At 44.0% G+C, this 20306-nt stretch overlaps 2 protein-coding genes across 5 annotated transcripts in view; one reads left to right on the top strand and one right to left on the bottom strand.

Annotated features, from left to right (window-relative positions):
- Positions 1–20306, top strand: part of LOC115640747 (zinc finger protein 501-like) — a 745273-nt gene that overhangs the window by 245510 nt on the left and 479457 nt on the right. The gene's annotated exons all lie outside the window — the stretch shown is intronic.
- LOC115640772 (butyrophilin subfamily 1 member A1-like) lies at positions 725–18403 on the bottom strand. Of its 2 annotated transcripts, XM_030543759.1 has the most exons (10): positions 18138–18403; positions 15292–15407; positions 10512–10859; positions 8095–8376; positions 7055–7075; positions 4932–5036; positions 3628–3648; positions 2934–2954; positions 2778–2804; positions 725–1806 (listed from the first exon to the last, which is right to left on the bottom strand). In XM_030543759.1, exons 2-10 carry the CDS (start codon positions 15389–15391, stop codon positions 1247–1249), a joined length of 1485 nt encoding a protein of 494 aa, XP_030399619.1. In that variant the 5' UTR covers positions 15392–15407; positions 18138–18403; the 3' UTR covers positions 725–1246. The 2 variants fall into 2 exon arrangements, with proteins under 2 accessions (XP_030399619.1, XP_030399620.1); XM_030543760.1 differs by lacking the exon at positions 7055–7075.

The following is a 20306-nucleotide window of genomic DNA, read 5'->3' as shown; positions in this document are numbered from 1 at the left end:
GTAGGGGCAGGGCAAGCCGCTCTGCCCCGACCGACACAATGGAAAGTTGGTACCTGTGCTTTTTACAGAACGGAAGCTGTTACATGATCAGTGACGCTTGAATCATAAGAGCTGCAGGCTGGTCTCTGAGAGTGCTGCCTTCAGGCTGGAGATGGGGCAGTTACAAGCTGTTGATGTTGATACTGATTTGTATCATAGAACTTATTAGTTATATTTGGATCACAGCAGCTCCCACAGCCTCCAGATGAGATCTGGACCTTGCATAAAAAACAATGAGGGACAATGTCCACCTTAAGCACGTTGCAGACAAAGTAGACAAGACAAAGGGCCGGGAAGGGAACTGAGGCACAAAGAGGGCAGTGACTTGTCCAAAGTCATGCAGCAGGTCAATGGCAGAACTGGGAATACAACCAAGGTATCCGAAGGCCCAGTCCAGTGCCCGAACTGCTAGACCAGGCTGCCACCCTGCCAGCAACACTGAGCAGTGATGAAGGAAAGACTCCTTGATTAAAAAACCCAGCCCAGCAGGGAGATGAGGTTTCTCACTGGGATTCTGAACTCCTGTGTTGCTCTATGAAGGGTTAAACTCAGATGCTGACCTGCACTAGAAGAGGTCACTGGGCTAAATACTGCATGGACCCTGAGCACCTTGAATCTACACAAAAAGGGGCTCCAAACAGCTCAGGTTCATGACAAATATCACTGGATTCCAGCAAAACTAATCCCTGGATGGTGCTGACCTGGGTCAGTCTGACCTGTCCTGTTGTGTATGTGAGTACGGACAAGACTCACCATTTTTCTAGCCTTCACTTCTGATCCCTGTTTATTTTCCTGGGTCTCTTCCACTCTCCTCTCCTCCCTCCCACAGATCATCCCCCTTGTCTGCTCCCTTCTTTCCCCGATCTTATCCCTCTCCCTCTTGCTGCCCCAGTGAGATCTAATCCCACAGATCTGCACAAAACACTCCCTGGAGCTTCCAGCTGCTCCCCAACCCCACAAACCCTGATTCATTAATTCTGTGTCCCTGCCACCCCCACATTTGCCTGTCCCCAACCTGGCTGTCAGTGCTACCCCCTGCCCAGCCCCCACTCCCTGCCCCTCCTGCAGCTCCAGGGGTTCTTCCCCCCTCGCATCCCTGGGGCTGCAGAGAGGGCGGGGGAGGAGCTTCCAGGGGCCATAGAGATGAGGAGCCAGAGGCTGGGTAGATGGGAGTCCTCCAAGGTCATAGAGACTGGACAGTGTGTGGCTAGAGAGGCTGATTTCCAGTTCCCCTCTCTGCTGTGTGTCTCAGGGACACAGGCTGAGCCGGGTGTCCCGGCCCCACCCAGAACCAGGGTCGGATTCTCCCCCCAGGGACGGAGCCCGGCGGGAAAGTGAAGATCGGGGCCTCGTCACCAGCACCGATAAATGTCACCTGCCCCCGGTCACAGTCCAGACAAACCCGGATCCTGCTGGGGACCCGGCTCAGGGGCAGGGGGGTCAGAGGGGAGGGGAGAGCCTGGAACTGACCCCCCCAGCGCCACCCCACAGCCCAGATCCCCCCATCAGGGCTATAGCTGATCCCTCCCTTCCTCCCCACAGACTCTTTGGCCACCCCCACAGACCAGCCTCCCGCATCTCCCACCTCCACCTCCCAGCAATGTCTCCCCGAGGTGAATCCCTCACAGCCCAGCACACAGGGATCAGTGTCAAATCTCTCAGGGTTGTTGGGCAGTCGCTGCCGCGTGTCTCCCCATCTCACACTTTTCCGATCCTCAGACAGGACGAGTTCAGGATGAGCCGTGTCTGGATCCAGAGTCACATTCACTAACAAGGAAGAGAATCAGAGTGTTAGGGGCAGAGCTCAGCCCTGGGGGAGGGTTTGATGGAGTCGGTCACAGATTCTGCCCCAGCTGGAGAGTGACTCAGAGAATCTCCTTCCTCCAGGATGTGGGGAGCAGGTCTGAGATGTCAGCACAGTGCAGGGGAGCATCACTCTTCAGGGAGGTGACAGAGCAAGATTTGCTGAGCCGAGACAGACTCCAAATGTTTCTCATCCTGTTCTTCCCCTGATGGGGACTAGAGACCCTGGAATCATGGGGAAGCTCATATTCACATGGTCACAATTATTTTTTTCCCTGATGTGCCCTCTCACTTCATTTTAAAACCCTGGAGCTTGGCTCTCTCTTGTTGATGCCAGCATGATGCCTGCTCCATCCTGCCACATATCTGAGCTCTGTAGATAATGACAAGATTTCAATAAATCTCAAACTAAAGTTCTGTAGCTAGTCATCAGGGCCAGCCAAGGAGAATAATCAGTCCAGATTTCAGTTTTTAAAATTGGAATTTTGATTTAGAAGCAAGGAGCTTCTCCAAGAGGCAGAAGTTAGGGCTGGGGAGAGGAGAAAGAGGGTTTGGAAATTACTCCATGAAGGAGAAAGTGGCAAGGATGGTTAAAAACAGCAGAAAGTTGGGATTTGGTGGAGAGAGGAAAAAGGAGAGAAGACAAAAGATGCAGAAGACTCCTTGGTTTGAACTCTAGGGGCTGGTCATTCTTGTTCCTCTACCTGACACTAGGGTTGGGATCCTAACGGACAATATCTGCTCATTCACTTGGAGCAGGATTATGGGAGAAATGTGTCAGGAGGGCATGTTCTGGTAGTCCTTTCCTCTCCCTCCTTGGAACCTCAGGACTCTGTCTTCTCTGAACAGGGACAATATTAGACTACACTTTCCTCATTTTTTGTGCAGTGAAAAGGAGCAGGATCTCCCATTCATTAAATCTGAGTTGTAATTACCTGTATCACTTAGGGATCTTCTCCACTCTGGAAGCAAACACATAGATGGGGATGAGAATTAAGACAGACAAATGCAGGATTCATTATCACAGAAAAGGCTGCATCACAGAGAGAAACAAAACAAAACAAAACAAAACAAAACAAAAATGCCCTTACCTAGGTCTGCTTGAAGTTTACCTAAATAATAAACAGAAACAAAAGGACATCCTGTAAAAGCTTCTCCTGGGTGGAACCAACCACAGCCTGGCCCCCAATCATTGATCAATTGGCCTATCTACTGTGCATTGTTTTACACGAGTACAATCCTAGGGATTGGACACAGGACAAGCCACACCAGTGTAAGCCACTTTTCACACTGGTGTAGCTGCATTAGGAGTCTGACCAGGTGCAGCTCTATAAGGAAAGCACAAGGCAGCCCAAAACTCTCTCTGTGGCCTTTATGCCAGCCTTGAGCTGGGTGAAAGGTCACGCTTATAACTCACATGCCTCACCTATGTGCCAGGGCTGTGGGCACTTAGTGCACAGAATCCTGACTCAGTGCACAGAATCCTGACTCAGGTGACCACATCCTCACTTCAATCCTGGGCTGCCATCAGTCCCTCTTGGAAATTCTTTTTATGGAGCTGGCATGGAGCCATTTCTGCCATGGGCATCAAGTGCACAGTCCCCCCGGTCACCCACTCCATGCTGTCTCCTGAAGACACATGTACAATATTGGCTTCCTACCCATTACCAATATAACAAGTTACGCAATTAGTATTATCTATGATTTTCAAGTTGACATTGTCACATTCATTCAAAAATATTTCAGAGCATATCATTGGTTCTACCAGGAGAAAATGGAACTTACTGATAGTGTTGAGATGTTTCCCTAAAAAAGAAAATATAAATAAAATTATGTAGGGATTTTTTTAGTGACTCTAGATTTAAAAGAATCTTTTCATTATGAGTCCTTGTGTAATAATAACGATGCTGCTGTACTAAGCCACTGCAGCTCTCCAGGGACTTGCAGGTTGGGTGCCCAGTGGAGGAAAAATCAGTGACACAGAGTTTGGGTACTTTCTAAATGTAATTTGATTTATTTACACAGAGACTTGTCCTAGAACAGAGATGGTCATGAACAGCACACAGGCAATCCTTTCTTTCAAGAACTTCACCTAGCATCAGGGATTGGTTCCCAGAGAACACCAAGAATTGATGCCAGTTGACTAATGTATCATACTCTGTTTTGAAAAGGCTGTTTCGTGTCACTTGAAAAACTTGCTGTGGCACATAAGTCCCTGAAGAGCATAAAAGCCTCTGTTCAGGAGTCTGTCTAAGTGTAAACTATCTGGGGAGAGCTCTTGGTGTGAAAACCCGAGTTCTGGAGTCCAGAGGCTCAGTTAAGGAGGTGATGAGGCTGTAAGGCCTACTCTGAAGAAAGACTGAGATCTTTTGGATGTGTGACAGACTGAAGGGGTTCCTCGAAGAGACTGCTTAAGAGCTGGAGTGTAGATCCATGGTATTTGGCTCCTAGAGAATCTCAAGAATTGACTTTAACCTGAGATCAAGATAATGAGCAAATTCTGTTACTTGTTCAGATTCCTCTTCATGAAAATTTGCAGAACGCCAAACTAACAACACAGCCTGTCTTCCCCATGACAGAACATTTGCTCACACACTAAAACAAAGTTAAAAAAAAGAAAAACTTGGAAGACTCTGTATACTGGCACCCCCAGATAGAGCCTTCCATAACAAAAATGAAAAGCCATTCATTAATATTGTAATAATCTTTTGAATACACCAGAATTAAACAGCAGAAACTTCATAAGGCAAGGATTTTCATTCAAGCCAAAGGTACTTAAAACCCCCAAACCACATTAATTATAGTGGGAGTTGGGACCCTAGCTCCCTCAGGCTCCATTGATAATCTAAACTGGTAGAAATCAAGTGTTAGGCTTATTTTAAGATGAAGAGGAACAGGTTTAAGTTAACCTGAAATAAATTCCACTTAAATTGATGTGTCTGCACAGAGGTTTGCATTAGTTTAACAAAATCCATTTAATTTCACACCTTACGCTTATGTAACTTTCTCATGTAGAAAAGTCTAAATGGTCTTTTCTAAGGAGAAAATCTCATTCTGATTACACTGCATTTTCCCCATTAGAGCTTTACCTCTTAACATGAACAGAAAAAGAGTAAGGCTGATGAACACCAATGAAATCACCAGAGTCACACTGCAAACCACCGGCCAAGGAGACATTCGTGGTAAAAAGAAATCTGAAACACAAAGCCCACATTAGTTTGGAAATAAGAAACACTACACTATAGTTTGGAATGACAAACAGAGTATACTTTTAGTCTAGAAAAATGTATTACATCAGGATTTGTTTGAAACAAGGGTGGGAAAAATTGCTCCCTGCAAGACAAAAACTGGCAGAAACCAATTTTAAAGAGAGGTTCTGCTCACACACTTTTGATAGTATTGAATGGTGTATTAAATACTATGTGACATGCTACCAGCCTCTCCGTCTCCGTTTCCTCTCTCCAGCATACAGAGACACCAGTAGAAAAAAGGGCCTGGGAGACACCACCAGAAAAATGCGGGGGGAGGGAAGGCTGCATGGGCTGCAGGGAAAAAAGAGGAGGGGCCTGCCTGGGCCACATCCTGCTGATGCGAGGGCTTCACATGACCCACATTGCCCCCCCCCCCGCATATATAAATGGGCCTGGTCACATCATCTGTAATTAAGGTGGCTCCACGCTTCCCACTATAGAACCTTCTTTTCAGTTGCTCACTACTTTGCCAGACTTTAGCCATCAGCCAAAATGGTTCCACTGTTTCTGAGAATGAGATTGGAGAATAACTCATTGTTTTGACATTCAAAAATAAAATAAACATCTGATGACCTTTTCTAGGAGAAGCTTTTGTGCCCCGGGCTTTTGAGCAGAAACTTGATATTCAGCAGGGTGTGACCTTTGTGTCAGGGATGTGCCCTGTCCCTGTGAAAATCCAACCAATAATTTTGGCTAACTGATAAGCCTTTGAAAATTTTTATGTGTGCACACTCAGAGTTCTTAGAGTTTAACAGTTAAATTCTCTGAAGATTTTGTCCTCACAGAGCCTGCTCCATCCCCTCACAGCCCCTACTGCTGACCAGACTTCACAAGTGACATCCTCACACTCCAGGTCAAGGATAATAGGGCAAAGCTGAGCTTTCCCTGCAATTGCTGCTCCAAGCTGGTGTGAGGTTGGGCACTAAAATGGACAGCAGGGGCCTGTCTCTCCTGTGCTCTCAGTGTCCATTCTGCCGGTGTCTAGGCAGAGCAGAGGTAGAAGGTGACGGATTAGAATTTAAGAGGAAAGAAAAAGTTAGACCCAGAAGGTGGTAAAGGAATAGACTGGAACAAAGTGCTTGGTGAGAGAGAACTGTGACTGGGAATGAGGTGGAACAAGACTCTGGGTAAGGACACTGGGAACCAGTCAGGGAAATGGGAGGACTGAAAGTGAGAACTGAGACCAGATGGGGAACGAGGGCAAAGGGACAGACTAGAACAAGGCCTGACAAGAACACTGGGACTGGGAAGCAGTAGGGGAACAGGCAAGAGGAAAGGGAGTCAAATCTGACAAGGAGCTGGAGTGTGGGGTTACATCTGAGGGTGGTTGGACAAAGAGACAGTGCAACCAGCTTTCAGATTGGAGAGAGGTAAACAGTGGTGACTCCACGGGTCTATTCTGGGACCAGTCCTATTCAACATACTCATAAATGATCTGGAAAAAGGGATAAAACCGTGAGGTGGCAAAATTTGCAGATGATACAAAATTACTAAAGATAGTTAAGACCCAGGCAGACTGCGAAGAGCTACAAAAGAATCTCTCAAAACTGGGTGACAAGTCAACAAAATGGCAGATGAAATTTAATGTTGATAAATGCAAAGTAATGTACATTGGAAAGTTTAATCCCAACTTTCGGAGGCAAGGGGAAATAGTATGTGATCATGGTATTATAAACTGTATCATAGTGCATAGAGGACAAAGGGGCCAAACTTAGAACACACAGGGAACCTGAATTCTGGTATTTACCAACTTTTGAATCCAATTTTCATTTAAGGTGTTTTGTGTGTGTGCACACAGCTGAGCATGTGGATTTTATTTTATTTATATATAAATAAATGAATAGTGCATTTGTGTGTTTATATTTTAATTCTGGTTGTCCTTATGCATAGTCTTCATGCTGTTGGATAACCAGGCTTCTGAACCCATCATCCAACCCAGGAGCCAACTCAGGGGAACGTACCTTCTTTCCATGAAATTAATTCTACAGTTAAAACACATAGGAAGAAAAATTATAGGGAATCAACAGACAATTTACATTTAAGTAAAATTAAAATGTTTGTAACAGCAACAAACTTCCATAGTAAAAGAAAATCTGACGTTTTAAAAGTGGAAATAAATAATTAATGGAGGACAGATAAATATTAAAATACTCTTCACTTCAGCTAGCATAGGAGCTGATCTGGTAAATGGGTGTGTAGAAATTGATCCAAATCCTATTAACGTCTTTAATGGGCTTTGGATCAGGCCCACAGCATTTTGTTCTTATGGCAACACCCTTCACTGCATGAAGTCTGCTAGAGGGTGAGAAACCAAATTTCATATTAAAACTTGGACCCTGTAGTGAGTGACACACTCAAATGACTGTTCCCAGGGCTCCAGACTTTCTTGTCCCTGTCTTGCTTCTGACCCCTCATGAGCCAGAGACTCAACAGTCACAAATTTTCTCTATGTTGAAGAGATCACAGCACATTCACATCTCCCTCTCCATAGTCACTGGGGCAAGAAACCTAGTCCTTGATCCACCAGACCACCAGGAAGTGGAAAGTCCAACCAATCAGTAGGGCCCCCAATATACCTTAAGGCTGCCCTGTGATGGCTGTATGAGAAAAAGAAATCTAATTTCAGCTTAAACATACATTTATAAAAAGAGATGTAAATAAAAGACCAGTTTATTCTTCTATGGGATTTCAAACACCAACCATCTTGGTTTTTATTACAGTCATATCCATAGTGCATTTCTATGCAGAAATACATTTGGATTTCTTTTAAATTTAACCTTAATTCTGAATTTCCTGTGTCAAAACGGCTTGTTTCTGGGATAATTACTATATCCCTGGAATGTATTTTATCCTAAATTGTGTTCTGAACCTTAACTTAACGTAGTGTTTGGTGAGGAAATATTTTAAGTTTTGTATTATTTAGCAACCTAGATTTTATTTCTTATTCCTTTTTTTCCCCTCCAGTTTGAGAAATAAGTATCTGGTTTTGGTGGTAACTCACCTGATATATAAAAAGTTGAGGGTTCCTTTTCTAGGTTGAAGTAAGCGTTCCTTATAGAACAGGATAAATTCTGGTTTGAATTTTCTGTTATAATGATAGAACTTTTTATTTCAAAGAGCCCACGTCCATCTGTGGATTTTGTTTTAGTAGAAGATAAAGGCTGCCCACTGTGATCTCTCCACAGCACCTCGGGCTCTGGGTACCATCCTGACAACTGACACACCATTCGGATCCCTCCATCCTGATAACCCTCAACAGAGATTTGAGGTGCAGAGCCTGAAGCTAGAGTAAAATAAATCAGTGTTAAATGATATACATATACAGCCTAGCATATAAAAGTTTACATTTTCAATAAAATGATTGAATACACTTTCTTTATAACTGATATTCGTAGAAAGGGGAAACTTTGACATTAATGAGACTTAAGTACCTGTTAAGCATTTTGCAGTCCTGCGGCCTCAGAGATGGAAGTGAAAGCCTTACAGAGCGTGGGAGTGAGTAACCAGCAGCTTAGTAGGTGATGTGAAGTGGGCAAGGAATGCAAAAGAATTTCCCTTGGATTTCTGATTTCTAGGCTTTGAAGGTTTTTTGTTCACAGATCCAATAGATTTTTAAGGCCAGAAAGGACCATTGTGATCATCCAGTCTGACCTCCTGGCTCACACAGGCCATACGGCTTCCATGAATTAATTCAAGTCCAAAACCTGTGGCAGACCTAACACATCCCTTTTCCCCAGTGGTGTTTGAGCTGGTGCAGTGGGTCCTGATGCAGTTGTAACTCTCGCTGAATAAAGCTTTTGTTTTGATTGTAATTAAGGTGAGGCTGGGGTGCAGGGCATCTACCTTCCCTGCCTGCCCTAGCCCACGCTGCTCCCAGAAGCTGCAGGCATGTCCCTGGCTGGGGCCTCTGGAGGGTGGGGCAGGTGGCTCCACATGCTGCTCTTGCCTGAGACTCCACTCCTGTAGCTCCCATTAGAAGTGGTTACTGGCCAATTGGAGATGGGGGGAAGGCTCCTGCAGGCACTTGGAAAGAGCTTCCCTCCCTGATTGTTGTGAGCCAATGCTCGCAGCTCCGGGGGTGGGGGATAGGGGAGATATGGCAGTACGTGGAGCTGCATCCACCTCTGCCAGGCAGGGCTGGATAACGCAGGGGCTTTAGTGTCTGCAGCCCATGGCCCTGGGCTAAGAGGGCACCTGCAAAATGATCTGGACTTTGGCAGCATGGAGATCTTTTTGCAGGGCCCCCCTTAGCTTGAGGTCCTGGGCTGCAGCCCCTAATGCCCCAGCATTAATCCAGCCCTGAAGAAATGATTTAGGCGCCTATGCTGTCTGGCTTCAGGTGTCTGGTTCCCATTCATGGATCACCAGCTGAGACAGGAACCTCTCTGCAGCCTGCACTTAGCTGTCCATCCGTCAGTGTGGGGCCGGGGCTTAGGACACACCTCTCTGGTTGACATTTCGCATTGGCTGGCTTAGGCACCATCATCTCCTCTTCTGGCTGTTTAGAAGCTGCCTAAAACAGCCCAGAACAGATGTTGATAAGAGTGGTGTATCCTAGTGGTCTGCTGTGCCAAATTTCAGAGCCTGAACCCAGGCTGCTGTGAGACCCCTATCTCTGCTTGTGACCCACAGCCTGGAACACTCTTCTGGAGTCAGTCACCTAAGCCACTTTCTACAATCTGCACTGGTGCTGGTACCTCCCATAGAATTTTCATCCCAGTTTTTAGAGCACTTGCTGAAGATGTGGAAGATCCCTGGTTCAACTACCCCCGTCTGCTTAATGGGGAGGGAAAAGGATGTGAACAGGGGCCTCCTACTGCCCATGAGTGTGCTCTGACCACTGGGCTCTGGGATATTCTGATGTGGGGCTCTTTCATTCTCTCCTGCTGAAGCTGTTTCACTTAGGACAAATAATCCTTTGCAGTCATTGGAGCAGGAGGATTAGATCTTGGGTCACCTTCTAACATGTCAGAGTCTAATCGTTGGCCTACAGATTATTCTCACTCTCTCTGGCCCAATGACTAATTTAGAATCTCATTTAATGACTAATTGGAGGATTTCAGGGGCACCTGAATTTTGGACTTCAGTGTCTGACATGGGGAGTTAGGTGCCTAAGTCCTTTTGTGGACTTTTAGGACTGGTCTACACTGCGGGAGTGAGCTAAGTTGGTCTAAGTTACACAACTTCAGCTAAAAAAATAGCGTCGCTAAAGTCAATCTACTTAGAGCTACTTATTGCGGTGTCTTCACTACGGTAGTTCGACTGCGGACGCTCCCTCTTTGACTCCACCGGAGTTGATGGGAGAGCTTTCGGCGGTTGATTTATCGCGTCTTCACTAGACACGATAAATCAACCCCTGCTGGATCAATTGCTCCAGAGATAAGTGTAGATATATCCTTACAGACACATTTTACTGACCTTCGACCGTCAGTTCCAATACAGCTTCTTCATAAAAGACACCATCTTGAACAAAACAGCGGTACTCTCCTTCGTCAGAGGGTCTGACATTCGAAATCCTCAAAGCAACATTCCCATCCATGATGCTGGCTTTCAAAAGCTCTGTCCTTTCATGATAGTCTGGCATCTGCTGCTCGTACTCATCCTTTCCATGCTGATACAGGTGCACAAACGAAGTGAACTCAGATCGGAACCATCTCACCTCCATGTTCTCAGCGCTTATCCTGGGGGACAAGTGACAGGGTAACACAGTGTCCTCACCCACAATGGCAGTGACAGGCTGATCAGGTCCAATCACTGTGAACCGAGCTGCCAAAAGGCACAAAGAAGATAAAACAAATAAAGTAAATGTACATCATATTCCCTATTAATCAATGACACTCATAAATTAGAATCTCTTTGTGCGTATTTCCTATTCTGTGCCTCTATTGCAGTGCTCTGTTACTGACTAGGATGTGTCCTGAAATTACATATGAATTTTACAACCAACAGTGCATTTAGATAACCATAAGTTATAATGGAAGCTGAAATACTTTCTACCATTATCCTTACAAGCAGCTCCAGACAGAATTAACTTGCATTTGCAAACATTTCAAATTGTTGCTTTCTGTTTGAAACAATTTAAGTTTTTTGAATGTTATAAAAACATAGAAACTAAGTTAAAGAACATTATTAGGGTACCATTCAGGAAAGAATCTTTCTTCAGGAAGGAAACTTAAGCATGTGTTTAACTTTAAGCATAAGCTTAAATGCTTTACTCCAGTGGTTCTCACACTTTTGTACTGGTGACCCATTTCACACAGCAAGCCCCTGAGTGTGACCTCCTTATAAATTAAAAACAAAACTTTTAAACACTAGTATTTAAACACTATTATAAATGCTGGAGGCAAAGCAGGGCTTGGCGTGGAGACCGACAGCACATGACCCTCATGTAATAACCTCGCAACTCCCGAGGGGTCATGACCACGAGTTTGAGAATCCCTGCTTTAAGCAATCAGGGGCTAAGGTTGCCAAACAAAACACTTAAATATTAGGAGATGCCAGATTGTGCTACTTTATTTCTGCCTGCTTTTGTGTATGATACAGTCTTCTGTTCTATGACCTCATCACGGGCCTTTCCACAGTACCCCTGCTTCAGTCCGAGACTGCTCAGCTGGCACCAATAGAGAGAAAGAGAAGAAGGTTTCTGACAGTTAACCACTGGCTTGACTTGATGCTCACAGGGAGTATTTTGCTCATGAACTCTGTGAAGTCAGCTGGGATGTTTGAGCTAATACTTCTCCCCCTGTCTCTCCCTCAGTTTCAAAATGGGAGATAGATAGATAGGTGGCCAGGAGACCTCCAATGAAGTGTCTCAAACACTAGATCTCCTTTGCCCTCTGGCTGCTATGGAATCTGCACCTGCACAGTCCAAGCTGATTAGGTTTTTGAGAAGACAATGAGCATGTTGAGGAGGACACTCAAGGAGGGCCATATTAAGAAACTGGATGGACGAGGTGTAGTTATTAATTCTGAAGGCCTGGGGAGACATTTTACTGTATTGTTACCCCTTTTCAACCTCCACAGCTAGTCCAATTTTGGAGCCTGTTAGAAGTTGACACTGATAGAGCACCATACTCTCTTTGCTGCAATCTTTTTTATTTACAAGGAATGTACCAAGTCCTGCTTCTCCAAATGCAGGAGAACCAAAAGCAAAAGGAGCAGTTTTGTAGCTTACAGCCCCCAAGCCTTTCTAAACAACAGACTCAGAAGTTTTCTCTGTAGCTTTTTCCAGGGTCACCCTGTGGTCACAGGCTCCTGCTTGGCTTCTTTGCTTTTTTTGTCTCCGCCACTTTCTCTGTTCTTGTCTGCTGTCAATTCTGTGTGTTTGTTCTCTCAAATCTCACACTCCCACACTCACTGGGTCACAATACCCAGAGGAAAACCTCCTCCCTGTTTTTGCCACCTCCTCCACACACCCACAGGTGTGGTCTACACTAGCACTTTTGTCGGTCAAACTTTTGTCGGGCACGTCACCTCCCTGACCGACGTTAAGTTTCACCGATAAAAGTGCTGGTGTGGACAGAACTGTGTCGGCAAGAGAATGTCTCCTCCACCGCTCGTTAAGGGTGGTTTAATTGCATAGAACAGCTACAGGGGAGACTTTACAATAGCAGAGCTGCAGTGCTACAGCTGTGCCACTCTAAAGTTTGTAGTGTGGACATAGCCCTAGTCTCTGCACAGGCTCTATTTAGCCTTGTTTTAGGTGCTGCTACGTTACTCTCTTTTACAGCTGTATTTACAGTGCACTCACACACCAATTTGAACAAGGCCAATTCAATCCAGAACAAGATTTCGTTCAGCTCATAACAAATCATTTATTTTTTACGGATGTTGATATGCTTGGGAATTTGTGCTGATTTTTGTTCAGTTTTGCATAGTGTAGTTAAATAGGGTAATTGTTGTTATGTTGCACTCCATATTCTTTATGGAAATATGCTTATAAATACGACATGACAGAGTTTGAATAAAGCATTTCCAGTTATGTGACATATCTTTGGAAAGGTTATAAACTCCTGAATGTGTTCATCCCATTTGTATGCATGTATCATTCTTTTGTCTGAAGTTCGAAATATGAAGTGTAAACTGATGTTACTGTTACTAATGTAGTTATGCCAAGTGAGGGCCATTAAGGTACTTCAGGAACCTGATCACTCTTAAGCAAGAAACGATGGGATGTCAATGGATTTGTTTTCCTGTAAGTCTGTGGGATGCCTGTGTGGGTGGGGGGGAATGGAGGTCTCTGCATAGGTGCTGACTTCCCCTCTGCCCTGTGGGTACTCAACTCCCCCCCATAGCCCCACCCCTGCATGGCCCTCATCCCACCCCAATTCTACCCCCTTCCACAAAATCCCTGCCCTTCCTGCCTTTTCTCACCCAAGCCTCGCCCCCTTCCCACCCACATTCCACCCCTTCCCCCAGCCTCTGCCCTGCTCCTCCCCATCCCTCCTGGAAAGTCCTAAGAGTCACCAAACAGCTGTTAGGTGGTGGGAAAAGTGCTGGGAGGGAGGGGGAGGAACAGGAACAGGGACATGGCACACTCAGTAGGGGACGATGGGAGGAGGCGAGGCGGGGTCGGGGGAGTTTGGCTGCCAGTGGGTGTGAAGCATCTGCTCTTTTTTCCCTATGGGTGCTCCAGCCCCGCAGCACCCACAGAGTCAGGGTCTACGGGTCCCTGCAAAGATACGTGTCTTTGCAGGGGGAAAGTTTAAAGAAAAAGACAAAGGATTCCTGCCTTTTGCCAAATCTATAAATGAGTATGAGGCTGGATAAAGAGGGAATCCTGAGGACACCCCTGCTTACAGCCTGTGACGAACTGGGAAAGTTCTTAATGTTTTCTCTGAATACTGTGTTGGTGCCTCAGTGTCCCCATGGCAGTTCTTAAGTATCTGGCAGAGCAATGGCCAGTGCACCTAAATGCCTGACACTCTGTCTCTTAGCAACTGATGGCCTGGGCCCCTCCTCTGCAAAGGTGCCAGCTGAAGGTGTTGGAGACAAAGGGATCAGGTGACCTCCTGGCCCGGGAAAGGGGCTGAGCAGAGAGGAGGGGCTGGGAGGGGTTGTTAGTCTGGAGCTGGCTGGGGTCAAGGGTGGAGGGCAGACCTGGGGGTCTGGCTCACTGCCCCCCAGAATGGACCCAGCCGAGGGGTCCAGTTCTCTGTACCTACAAGCTCTGTTTTAGACCCTGTTCCTGTCATCGAATAAACCTCTGTTTTACTGGCTGGCTGAGAGTCACGTCTGACTGCAAAGTGGGGGTGCAGAACCCGGTGGCTTCCCCAGGACCCCGCTGGGGTGGACTCGCTGTGGGAAGCGCACGGAGGGGCAGAGGATGCTGAATCCTCCAAGGAGAGACCCAGGAGGTGAAGCTGTGTGAGCTTCTTGCCCTGAACAAGTCTGCTCCAAGGGAGAGGAGGCTCCCCAAAGTCCTGCCTGGCTTGGTGGGGAGGAGTTCCAGAGCATCGCCCGGTGACTCCGTGACACAGCCCAAGGTGCCTGCTGGAACTAACAGAGACTGAACAGATTGGGCCGGAATAGAAATGAGTCTAGTCTGTGAAAGAAGCTTATTGGAACATCTTAGAGGGTAAGATAACACATGTAACCAGTTTCTTAGTGTATTAAGCTTAGCCTTGAGTGTTTGTTTTATTTTGCTTAGAACAAAGTAAGTTACTATCTGTTACCTCTTATGATCACTTAAATCCTACCTTTTGCACTTAATAAAATCACTTTTGTTTATTAATAAACCCAGTGTAAGTCATTGTTACCTGGGGAGCAAACAGTCTGTGCATATCTCTCTTCATTTTGAGAAAGAGGGCAAACAATATGTATGTATACGGTATAAAACTTTATATGGTGTAAGATGAATTTATCTGGGGTTCAGGTTCCACTGGGGCTCTGCACTGGAGTACTGATGCAAGTCCCTTTCAACTGAGCCTTCCCAGAGCTGAGTTGATCTCAGTGTCTCTATTCTGGAGAGGGGTGCGGTCCTTTCTCTGTGTCTGTGCTGGAGGAGGCCTGGAGGTTCTAGATTGGCAAGACAGAGGCAAGGGGTACCCAGACTGGCAGAAGGGTTAGGTTCAGTGATATCTCAGCATATCAAGTGACAGTCCCAAGGAGGTCCTGACGAGGGAACCCGTCACAATTGTAGAAATCATACAAATGAATAAATCTTGTAAGAAGCAGCAGAAGCTACAGACATTCCTACCTGATTCCAGCTTGTGAACATAAAATGTAATGAAGAACATGATGAAATCAGGTAGAGAGGAGCTGGCTCTGGACCTGTGGTAGATTGAAAGACCCTTCATCTCAGTATAACTTGATCTAAATGACAGGACAGGGGGATAAAATAACAAAAATAAAATGCATTGATATAACACAGCCACAATGATTTAAGGCAACCTGGCTACAGAGAAAATGGAAAATTATGAAGACGATACATTATTGGCAAAACAAAACAAGACCCTGCAGCACTCAATTTAATTGCATTTCTCCGTTTCTATGTAACTTTCAATAATGTTCTGAATACTGCATCTGATCAAATCCAACATTTCATGGAGCACTCCCAGCATTGATCACAAGCTGTCTCCTGATCCAGGGAAACTAACCAACGTGTAAATAAAATATTTTTTAGACAAAACTAAATCCCACAATAGGCAAAGGTTGTTAGAAGTGGACATATTGAAGATACAATGGATCTGGTCATGGCACATAACCAACCCAATCACTGTTTTCAGTCTCTTTGCCAAGGCCTTTGAGAAAAGTTTATAGCTGGAGCAACACAAAGACACAGATCTCCAATCCTTTACCTCCCCAAAGTACCCCTTCTTAAGCAAAAGGGTGAGAATTGCTCAACAACAAGTGGTAATATTGTCTCCCTGACCTTCTCCTGAAAAACGTGGAGCAAGTCAGTCCCAAAACAGGTCCAAAAGACCTTGCAAAACTCAACAGGTGTCTTCCCTGGAGCATTTAGGGCATGTGACACTGTATGGATTCTGGGGGACATTTGAGCATACTATGAATAATTAAATGCTTATCAGTTGGATCCAAACAGATGGCTGCTTGTGCATTTGATGGAGCTGCAAACATCTCTGGAAGATATGGTGGAGTACAATCTTCGCTCAGAGAAAAGTGTAACCCTAAGCTTTCCTATACACACTGCAGAGGCCATCTATGTTACTAGTACTAGTACAAGCTACAGACTCTTCAAAAGACATTTAAAAAAGCTATACATTTAATGTCTTCATTATATTCTTTTTTTCAGCAAGAGTCCAAAAACACTGAATATCTTGGAAAAATATAGATGATGCACTGGGACTGAAGTTCAAATTACTCCAACCTGGGAAAACCCTCTGGCTTTCTCATTAGCGATCCTTGCCTGTTGTCTTAAAACTACTCCAGCGGTTATTACCGGCTTTAGAAAGTATCTGCCAAGATGGGATGGATCTAAGTAGTGAGGCTGGTGGATTACTTTTGCTACTAAGTTCAGAGAAGACTATTGCCATTCTCTCTCTTGTAAGTCTACTGTTGAAACCACTTGGGTCATTAAACAAGGCCATCCAGGCATCTGCTACAACAGAGTAGATCTTTTTCCAGCAACAGAAGCTACATTTGGATCAACCAGAGAGTTATCCATTGCAAAGTACTGGAAGAAGCAAAGACTTCCATCCAGAAGTTGACTAATGAAGGCATTTATATTGAATCCTTGAGTGAAGAGCACAAGAAGTGTTTGTTAAGACAACTGAAAAAGTACAGACTTGATTCTTAAAAATCTACAACAGTGACTTCTAGATTCTACTCAACCTCAATGTAGCTTTTACAGATCCCTGTCCTATAAAACACCAAGAGTTGAGTGGAGTGAGACACTACCAGCAATGGGGATATCATGTGCTCAGGACAGAATAGAGAATTTTAACACAGAGTGGAATATCATACGACGAATGAATGAAGATTTATTTTTATTATTGCTATTATGTTTCTTCTGCATCATTTCTTTTAAAAAAAAGTGAGAGTGAGAGCAAGAAAATGGGAAAGTCCCAAAACCCACTCCCCAAAAATTAAAGTGTGTGTCCATTTTTTCCAAATGACTTCAAGCTGTTGGTTTTATATAAAAAGGAAAAATCTATAGACATTTCAAATCAAACAAACAAAAATCATGCAGTTTTTTTTTCAATGAGAAATAATTCCCCTTTTTTTAATCATGTCCAGAGTTACCCTCCTGAATTCTCCCCACTGATGGCTTTTCACACAGGGAATAACCTGTCTCACAGTTTGTTACATGGGTCTTTCTTGCCATTATGCCATCAAATCTTCCCTAAACCCAGGACCATAGAAATCACCCCTGCTGGCCACCCTTCTACAGCTCTGTGGCCACAAAGATAGAAGGCAACATTAATTTATCACAAGATAACAATGCAATGTGTACAAACTGATCACTCAGTGGATGTTGTGGATCACTTGACATGCATGCAGAAGACCAATACCAAGATATTCAGCAATATATTTCAAAGGGTGCTTCATTTTAGGCACATGCTTAATTCCCACGGAGCTCAAAATGACTAAAGGCTTTAATTTGATTCCATTGATTCTGGACAAAATGGGACTTTTTTTTTTCCTTTAAAGTATCAGAATCAAAAGGACTTAGCCCCAGAGTCAGGTCGAAAACTACTGGTTACAAGCAGGCCAGGAAACTATACTCATTACCGTTGAGTTTGCAGCCCTATGTTTCTTCCTATATTCTAAATACAGGAAGTTCCTTTGTTACAAATCTCCCTTTAACATCACTAAAAACTGGATTGGGCCCAGGGTTCTTGAGTGAAACACAGTAACAGAGGAAACAAATTACTGATTGAATGTACTGTAAAAATCCAGCAGTGCTAGGAAACTGATCTGAAATGCAGTTTGAGGGTACGTATTTTGACTGTACATATGAGGTACTGTTTCCATAAAGAGCAAAACAAATTCTCATAGGATTATCAAGTCTTTGTGTTAATAACAATCTGTCCAAGAAAAAGCCCTGAATATTATAAAGTCAAGCAGCCAGAGTTCACCTACCTGATTGATCCTTCTGAGACATTTCATGGTGTTTAAGGTGTGGTCTGTGCTTCTGAAATCCTTATGCTTTGTCGAGATAGTCCTTAAAATATCAATTATTTCATTTTCTCCAGATGCCCAGTGACTACTTCTGGATATAAAATAGCTGCGGTTTGATCAAAGCCTTTTCTAGCAAGTTGTATTATTATTATTTTTGAAAGAATCCTGTTGTTCCACACTGATAAAGGTGCTTTCCTCTGGCAGCGTTTACTGAGTTTGAAAGTGAAAGTAACAGGGGTTTTTGGAAACAGCGTAATTGCAAACGCTGTGTGTAATTTTAGAATCTCCTCTTAAAGAAACAGCCACATTGCTGCTGAGGTAAAACTGCCAGTAGCAGAAGATTCAAACATTCCAGCACTCCAAATGCCCTGAATACAGGAGTGATTTTGAAGAGATTTTGTCAGGGACTTTAACCCAGACGGCAAAGTTTGTTGTTTGACCGCGAGAGAGACAGGCAACACCAGCAAGGTTCGATCAAAAGCTTTTTATTGACAAGTGCATGCATCAATAGAGAGCAGCTTGTTTTTTGAGAGAACCAGCCTGCTCCTTACATTTTAGTATAAGCCTATATAGACAGTTTTATTGCATTTTAAATTATTTACTGGAGCAACTTACCCCCTTTTTTTAACAACTAGAAACTAGACACTTTTAGTATACATGTTTTACAGCATTAGGTGATTAACAATATTTTAGCAAGCACCAGAAGTTAGGAATGTAGGGGAGTTAAAACAGAGAGAGAACTGAACCAAGGAGTGAAAACAGGGAGGCTGGGATTTTTTATTAGCTCTTTAAAGGAACTGTTTTTAACACAGCACAGTTGGTACTATACCAGGAATGCAGCCCCCTCCCTTATTTTACTTTTTTCCAGCGCTTCATGAGACATGCTGCTTTTTAGTTTGTTTTTTTTACTTAGGGATTACCCACAAACCTTTGTTAGCTTGATTTTGGTTAGGTTGGCATACCTGGTTTTGTCTGCTATATTTTTATTTAGGCCTAACAACTTGTTCTTGCATTTGTGTGAACTGCAGTAAATGTCACTAATAATAATTACTTTTTACATGATGTCACCCGAATTAAAATTCCCCTGTGGATAGTTAGAAATAATATTAATAATATCTTTGCAGTGCTGAACTGGAATTTCGGGTGAACCTCCTTTTTTATGACTGTAATATCAGAAGATTGATGCTCTGACCATCTGTATGGACAAGACTCAGTCTGAGGCTGAAAAGAGAAATTAGATAATAGGATTAAGGAATCCTGATTTCTGACTGGATACCAAACAAAGTTCTATCCCAGAATAAGTGATAGGTTGGAAATACTAATTGTGACGCTGCACCCCATATTCTTCATATTATTATTATATGATTATGGTGTAACTAAAATATATGTTATGCAATATGGGTCAGGTAAGATGCCATTGGAAAGGTTCTGAATATAGTTACCGAATATGATTATCCTATTTGTATGCATGTATCAATTCTGTATAGACAATTCGAGATATTGACTATTCAGCAATTACAACTGTATTTGCACCTGGGGAATGCCTGCTAGACAGTATGCACTCAACTTGGAACAATAGAGCTCTGAAGATACTAATCTCCCTCCTTCTTGAGAAGTTTCCTGGGAGGCTCCTTTGACGCTGCAGAGTCAGGTGATCCTGTTACCTGTGTGAAAGTAGAATGAATTATATAGTAAGAATAGAAAGGATTAAAGAAATGCTGTCTGTACCTTTAAGCAAAACTGTTGGAATGCTGCAATCCAGGTGTCAGGAATACAGACATTAACATAGAACAATTGCACCGTTTGAGGGCAATTGGTGAAGTATTAGCCTTAAATCGATAACAGTTAGTAAGGAAATAGGATATGCATGCTGTGCCCCAGGTGAATTTTCCTGTTTTGCTTTCTTTGTCCCTTTGTCTAATTCCCGCTCTTTTATCTGTATAAATAAGACTGTTTGGGCCTTGCACGGCCTCTCACATATTCTGAATGTTATTGGCGGAGCGCTGCGCTAATAAACAGAGTGGTCTGACAAATTGTGAGTCCTGATTCTAACTTTGACAATTTGGAGGTTCCACCGAGATGGCAACCGTCTTCACTGGGGCTGTGTGATTCCTGACTGTTTTTGTAGGA

This window comes from Gopherus evgoodei, unplaced genomic scaffold (genome assembly GCF_007399415.2).
Source record: "Gopherus evgoodei ecotype Sinaloan lineage unplaced genomic scaffold, rGopEvg1_v1.p scaffold_32_arrow_ctg1, whole genome shotgun sequence".
Taxonomy (NCBI): domain Eukaryota; kingdom Metazoa; phylum Chordata; order Testudines; family Testudinidae; genus Gopherus; species Gopherus evgoodei.
This window is presented reverse-complemented; position numbering and strand designations above follow the sequence as displayed.